The sequence below is a fragment of the Centruroides sculpturatus genome, unplaced genomic scaffold, assembly GCF_000671375.1.
Source record: "Centruroides sculpturatus isolate CEXI.00-Female unplaced genomic scaffold, Cexi_2.0 scaffold26, whole genome shotgun sequence".
In the NCBI taxonomy this organism is placed as follows: domain Eukaryota; kingdom Metazoa; phylum Arthropoda; class Arachnida; order Scorpiones; family Buthidae; genus Centruroides; species Centruroides sculpturatus.
The window spans coordinates 183,900-191,867 of NW_019384653.1; the positions used below are offsets into that span (position 1 = coordinate 183,900).

The 7,968-nt window shown below is 30.8% G+C and overlaps 1 protein-coding gene across 1 annotated transcript in view; it reads right to left on the reverse strand.

The window, feature by feature from the left end:
- The window catches only part of LOC111626328 (phosphorylated adapter RNA export protein-like), a 29,993-nt gene that overhangs the window by 13,519 nt on the left and 8,506 nt on the right, over positions 1-7,968 (reverse strand). Inside the window, exon 5 of the mRNA XM_023369652.1 lies at positions 7,278-7,415. Coding sequence (XP_023225420.1) covers positions 7,278-7,415 — 138 coding nt within the window. The remainder of the gene's footprint in view (positions 1-7,277; positions 7,416-7,968) is intronic.

Below are 7,968 nucleotides of genomic sequence, written 5' to 3' on the forward strand. Positions count from 1 at the left end.
CACGCGAGTGCCATTCAATGACAATCTCCACGACAAAAACAAGCTTAAGCAATTGTGTCGTTGAACGGTACACACTCGGTAAGTAATCCTACAATTTTTTGTTTATAGCATAGTTTATATGGATTATTCCCAAAAAATTATACGTATTTTGGAAATGTTGAGTTGAATTAGTCTAGAATCGATTAATTTTATGGAAGAAAACCTTTCAAACAGCTGTAGTCTGTAAACTGCATACATGCCGGGCTGTGATTGGCTCATGTATTTAAGGACTCGTAGAACATCAATTTCGTAAAGAACAGAATGTATCTACTGTGTTATAGGGGGGTCGACAATAATGAGAATTGCTGAGAATCAAATGAACTGTTTTCGATTTGATAAATTTTCTGGAACGTTTACAATCATTCTATAATCGAACCAACATGCAATAACAAATTCAAATTTAAAATAGTTTGAACATTTGGTTAAAAAATCGAAATATATGAAAATATTTATAACATTGCCTGAAATGTTATCAATTTAATACACCTAAGTACTCAATGAAGACTAAACGTAAAAACAAAAAATTTCATCTAAAATAGTACAGTAGAAGCCGTTTTTCTGGTTAAGCCTTAATGCTCTCTCTCTCCCCGTGGGGGGATTTTGAAAAATCCCTTCTTAGTGTGCTTTCCATGATGTACCCTAACTGTGTACCAAATTTAACCTCTTTAGGTTCAGCGGTTTGCTTTGGGCAATGATGAGTCAGTCGGGACAAGTAATTTTATATATTTAGATTAGATTTTATCAATGGAAAAAACAGGTACATTGTCTCCATTCTAAAAGGCTTATCATAATGGTTTAACTTATTGTGAATTTCTAACAAATGACAGAATTTGAAATATAAACTTTGCTTCCACACCCTATTGCTCTTTGAAACAGAGACATGAGAACACTGACAACAAGTATAAAATTGTAAAACAGGTACGTTATTCAGTAACAAATTTGTATAAATAATACTGTGTAAAAAGCTTAGTAAAGTGGCTTTTTTCAAAAAAAGCAAATAGGTGGACATGAAAAATTCCATAATGACAGTACACCTACTCTTCAAGTGTTATTATGGCAGTACAAAAGGAGGAATATGCAAAGCTACATTAATAATGTGTATATATAGATTGTGTCAATAAACATGATGTAATAATCAGTATTGTAATTGCAGTTTCTAAAATTTGTTCAAATAGATAGACAGGAATAATAACTGTGTTAGCCACATAGCTATTGTGTTCATATCTAATAGTGTTTGGTTTAAAAGATTGTGATCTCAAGTATGTCTTGTAAATTAACTGTACTAGTTATATGTGTGTTTATTGTCTTTTTATGAACGTGTATTTTTATAACTTTTTAGTTGACTGAAGAGGGGCAATTTAAGCCTGAAACGTGTATCCAAAAAACGTGTATCAACTGATTTGGAAATAAAAATATGAAGGAATGCCAAGTGATCAATTAATTACACTACATAGTGTTTAAGCAACAATGTTTAATTATTATTTTATTAATAATATATAATTAATTTATTATATATATATTTAGATGTCTTTAAAAAAAATAATTTCATTGTCCTGAATTCACAGCAACAAAATTAAACATATACTGTTTTATATTTTATCACTACACTAGAAGCCATAAAAGATTGCAGTTCTCTTTAATTCATCTCTAACATGCAACAATTTGTTTAATTCTTTAAAATCATCATGTCTACCATAAACCTCACAATATATTCATGGCAATATGTTAACACAACACTTTAATAGGCTTAATTTCAGTAGAGAAAAATGATTCAATCCTGTTGTAAAAAAGNATGAGACCGTTTGTTTACTAGCGGACGTAACGGCCAGTTTGTCTTATGGGTTTTTGGTTGAAAGAACAACCTAGGACACGCAACATTAGAGGGGGGATCGAGCGACCCAGTTAGGGTTGAGGAAACACCTGGTAAGGCGATGATTCTTCTTGCCTTTCTTAATACCGCCGGAGTAGGGTCGTCACTCATTTCTGAGGAATGCGACTGTGCCGACAATAACGCCGACCTCAGTGCCTTCCCTTTTTTACAATATAATATTTTGGCGTGATCGTCAGCAAATTGATCATGATTCAATCCTACAGTGTGCCTACCAACTTCATATTTTAAAATTCTTTGACTGTTTCTACTTAATGCACTTTTATTTCTTTTTTTTTACATTTTATTGGTGTTTTCATAGTTCTAATTTTATTTTTTAATTTTTCAAGTTTCACTTCTATGTCTTGGGTTGACTTCTGCAGTTCAGAAATTTCATTTGCAATTCAGTTTTGCTGATCATCAAATTGCTTTTGTCTTTTTTCTTCAAGAGCAAGCTTTCATTTATGAAATGCATTACAACAGAATTAACATGAGCTGGTGAATTCCACTCTGACTCTGAATAGCATCACGTATTTGTTGTAATGCTACTAATAATTCTGTGTGTTAGTTCTCAATAAACATTCCTTTGTTTACAGAAAATTCATATTCAACATATGAACTTCCATGGATAGCACGATGGTTTTCAACCAGGTGCTGCAAAATTTAGAGCTGAGTAACACCATAATACTTTTATGTACAAGGATGCTGAGAGGGGGCGACAAAGAAGAAAATTGCCCTAGACCCCGAGGAAGTGGAAGCTCCCACACAATGTGGATAAACAAACAGTATTTGAAAAGTATTTACAAACTAAATTTTATATTTCATAAATATTTTAACTTGTTTGAACAATTTTTGTCTTAAAATTAAAATTGATTGTTTACAGACATATACATATTTACATAAATTTAATTTGCTATAGGGGCTTATATATATATTTTGTCCTAGACTTCCATTATACTTTAGATGACTCTGCTTATGTATATTACTAAAAGTGTGAAAAGTGCAATAACTCTACATTGGTAAAATAGGGGTGCCACAAGAAAAAATTTATCAAGTTGAGTACACTATTAGAAAAAGGTTGAGAAACATTGGGATAGCACTACTAGGCATATGCTTTGGCATAAACTTGTACATATTTTGCAATTCCATCTTTTCATTGAGCAAGCTGAAGTATATTTTGTTAAGTCAATCATCACAGGTCCTTTACAACAAGGAAACCAAGGAATTTGGTGAACTTGCTTGTTAATATCTGCCATCACTGCAGTTAGATGGATATATTTTGTGAGCTCCTCCAAAGCCAGTTTCAGGAAAGTTTGACTTTTTTGGTGAATCACATTTGGATTCAGACAAGACACACCTTTTATTATACAATCTTGATCTTATAGGGATGCACTCCAAAGTTTATCCTCCCATATGGCATTGAATGATAATCCTATAAGAAGTTGAGCTGATCCAATTCACTGTATGATGCTTTGGACACAGACTGTTAGCAATTCTCTCTGAAAAGCTCTTAAGGATTCTAGTTGGCTTGTAAATGATTGGAAAAATTCCAGTTTTGAAGGTAGAAGATCTTTAAGCAACTCCTTTTACTGTATTGAAAGTTGAACTTTTATGTTCTTTTTTTGTTTACAATTAAATGCGAACAAAACTTTTTTTATATTGGAAAGAAGAGATAAGACACATTTTGTAATCATGATTTTCAGTCCATCTTGTTTGACAAAATTTTTGTGGAAATACTGTACTTTTAGCATAAATGATAAAGTCTGCTTGCTGAGCAGGCATTTAATCCTTGAACAAATAATACAGCAATCTCACATCTCTCTAAATTCCAATACACTCTCATATCTAGTTTGAAATCTCCCATTCAAGATGTGTAGACAACTTCTTTCCTGTCATATCAAAAAATATCAAACCATTTGGATCTTCCTCTTGCATTTCTTCTTTCAATAATTACATAAACTTCAAGTTCATGTCTGAACCATCCATGGAAATTTAAAGAAAAGACTTAAGATTTAAACAAGAACATGCAGTTTGAAGCCAGAAAGCAAACCTTTAGTAGAAGAATGGCCAAGGAAGACAAATCTAAGATATCTGGTTGTAATTTTATTAAAATATAATCCCAAAAACAAACATCCAACTGTTCTCTTTATGCTACTTTATTAAAAATTTCATCAAAGCACAGTGTAATCTTATCTTGCTTCATGCAACAAGAGCCTAGCTGATCATAAAAATGGGAAGTAACACCATACACTATTCTATATCCAACCTTTCCTTCTTCATGGTAAATTCCTTATCACTGTCAGAGAACATTTTCATCAACAATTCCACTAAACTGTCAAAGAATTGAAACAAATGACAGCATACAACTATATTCATTCTATTAAAATTTCTGCCAATGTTACTGCATTTTGAAAGAATTCAGCTTACTGATGCTAGAGGTAATTTTATCTTCAGTTTCAGTGAACTCATTAGATAAACTGGAACTAACCTTTGCAAAGTAATTTGTTACAAGTTGCTTTGTCTGTAGCTACATTCTGTTTGGAAATTTGTTTCTTTCATCATTTGTAACAAACGGAATAATAAATACAGTCAAACTTAGTTATAATGAGCATTAGGGGACTGGCAAGATTTACTCATTATAACTGTTACTTGTTATATCTATAAAGAGCAATAACATAACTAGGGGAAAATGGGCTGTTACCTCAGGCACAATCATGTAAGGGGTGCCTGTGGTACCTGTGGGTGGTAGATTTGTAGCTATGTTAGCAATAATTAGTGAAATCTATAGAGATTTTTCAAAATTCCCCCACAGGGGGAGAGGGAGAGCATTAAGGCTTAACCAGAAAAACGTCTTCTACTGTACTATTTTAGATGAAATTTTTTGTTTTTACGTTTAGTCTTCATTGAGTACTTAGGTGTATTAAATTGATAACATTTCAGGCATTGTTATAAATATTTTCATATATTTCGATTTTTTAACCAAATGTTCAAACTATTTTAAATTTGAATTTGTTATTGCATGTTGGTTCGATTATAGAATGATTGTAAACGTTCCAGAAAATTTATCAAATCGAAAACAGTTCATTTGATTCTCAGCAATTCTCATTACAGTCGACCCCCCTATAACACAGTAGATACATTCTGTTCTTTATGAAATTGATGTTCTAAGAGTCCTTGAATACATGAGCCAATCACAGCCCGGCACATATGCAGTTTACAGACTATGGCTGTTTGAAAGGTTTTCTTCCGTAAAATTAATCGATTCTAGACTAATTCGACTCAACATTTCCAAAATACGTATAATTTTTTGGGAATAATCTATATAAACTATGCTATAAACAAAAAATTGTAGGATTACTTACCGATTGTATACCGTTCAACGACACAATTGCTTAAGCTTGTTTTTGTCGTGGAGATTGTCATTGAATGGCACTCAACATTTCCAAAATACGTATAATTTTTTGGGAATAATCTATATAAACTATGCTATAAACAAAAAATTGTAGGATTACTTACCGAGTGTATACCGTTCAACGACACAATTGCTTAAGCTTGTTTTTGTCGTGGAGATTGTCATTGAATGGCACTCGGGTGTTCCTGATAAATTATTTTTTTTTTTTGAGAAAAATTCACTGATCTTTGGAGACATCATTAATATAAATATAATTTTTATGGAAATTAAATAATAAATGGTTTTTAGTAGGTCCACTGCTCATTTAAACTCAACGGTTTGTACAATATCCGCTATTGATCTAGATTCGAACAATCCTGTCACGATACGAGTCGGCGATGACGTTTTACCGAATTATACGAGTTTTATTAGCATGTTTGTACAAATACAGTTGCAATTTTTTCACCATGATACAGGAATCCATGTTATAGGGGGATGGACTGTATTCTCAGCAGTAGGTGTTATATAACAATTACTATGGTTGTTGAAATACTGAATACAAATGGGGTTTACTTGCAAAACCACCACAAGCAAAGTCGTGGGTAACAGCTAGTTCTAAATAAGTTGATTAAAAAATATGTAATTATATTATATTGTGTTTTTATTAATAGTTATATAAACTACAATATAATTAATATTAAACAATTTATTTTTTCATAATTTAAGAAAATACTAATTAATAATATGTCCGATTTCAGTTAGTCCTTTTATCTACAAATCTTAAAATTGATTGCTTTATTTTTTGATAATGTCAATACTGTTGAAGATGACAAAGAAAACTTTCTAACACTTTGACAATTTCAGCACCACATTCTAACCTGTAAATATTTTCTACTTTTTCATAAACCAAGAAACATTTTCTTTTCTTCGTAGACATCCTTGCCATATAAGAGTGTGTTTCTAACTAGAGTATATGGCAATTTTACAATCGTAAAATTCATATCATATTCTATCGTCAAATTCGTATCATATACTATGTAATCATATTCATAGTGATGATTAGATAAATTGGCAGAGTAGGCTGGAAGCTAGTCAAGAAAGAGGGAGACAGTCTCCAAAAAGAAAGTTAAGTGGTAAGTAGGCCTGTAATTGATGCAGGTTGTAAAACTAATTATCCAATGGTCATAATTTATCACCATTGGGTAATTAGTTTCCTAAGCAATCCTTTCAATTTTATCTATTCCAAGAATTCAATACTGCATTTCCTACCACTTGAACAATTAAGAATGTTTGTGTGTTTGCATAGCTAGTGAAAATTTTCTTATTATATTCATGAAGTATGCTCGTTACAACCATGAGAAATTTTACAGAAAATGCATAAATTAAAACTGTTATGGTGCTTGTTATAACCATGAACTCATTACATCCATGTTCATTATAACAGAGTTAGACTATATGCATTGGTAAAACAGTACATTAAGATTTTTAATTTGTCACTGGAACCACAACTGGAGTTATTAGAAAATGGCTATGAAAAGAGGAACCCGAACAGATAGCTATTTAATATGGTAGTATAACAATAAAAATATTTACTTAGCCACCCATAGAAAAGACTAATTCCTTTTACTATTTTAAGATTGCATACAATGTTAATATAAGAAAGTATCTGGAAAAATAATATTTGTTTAATAAAAAAAAAGATCTATCTTGATGTTTATTGAAAAGTTTAAATACTTTTTTACTTCCAAAATGAGTTTACTACATTAAGATGAAAAGTGGTATAGCTGAAATAATATGATCCATGTCTGATAATGATATTTGAACTTCAGCAATTGTATTAATTATTGGTGGAAGCTAACCAATTTTGTATATTTGAAAATAAAATGATTATGTTTCCAAATACAGTATTACAAGAAAACTTATCAATCTAAACATTTAAATACTAATTTTATTGTACTTAAAATACATATTCATACATACTTCAATAGGTGTTTCATCATTTGTTTCAGTCACTAATTCCATTTCACTTTCATTTTTGATGCTCTCCTTCATTCCATTTAAAAGATTAAGTTTTTGAGTATGTTCTCTACATTCTGCAGCAGTTCCTTGACAATAGACCTTTAAATAATATGAATTTTATACGAAATAAAATCTGAAATGCCATTATATTTGCAATAAAAGTAAGTTATGATTAATAAAAAAGTTAAGCATAAGTTTATGTAATTATTGACAATAACTATTAAGCATGAGTGTGTGTAATTATCAGCACTTAATATTTTATGTTAATAAAATACTAAATTTTTTTTAGTTATTTGTCGAAACCGTGTCTTCTTTTTCTTGTTTCTTCTAATTCTATGTCACGACTTGGTGCATTTATCGACACTTGGCAAATAATTCCATCATCTACTTTTAATTCTGTATGAATTAAATATATATAATATAATTCCATCATCTACTTTTAATTCTGTATGAATTAAAAGTAGATGATGGAATTATTTGCCAAGTGTCGATAAATGCACCAAGTCGTGACATAGAATTAGAAGAAACAAAAAAAAGAAGACACGGTTTCGACAAATAACTAAAAGAAGATTTTATTGTTAGAAAAAAGTTGCATTTTCCAAACTAAATGAGTATCAAGGGTGGAATTTACTATAGTTTATTCTGTCAGGGT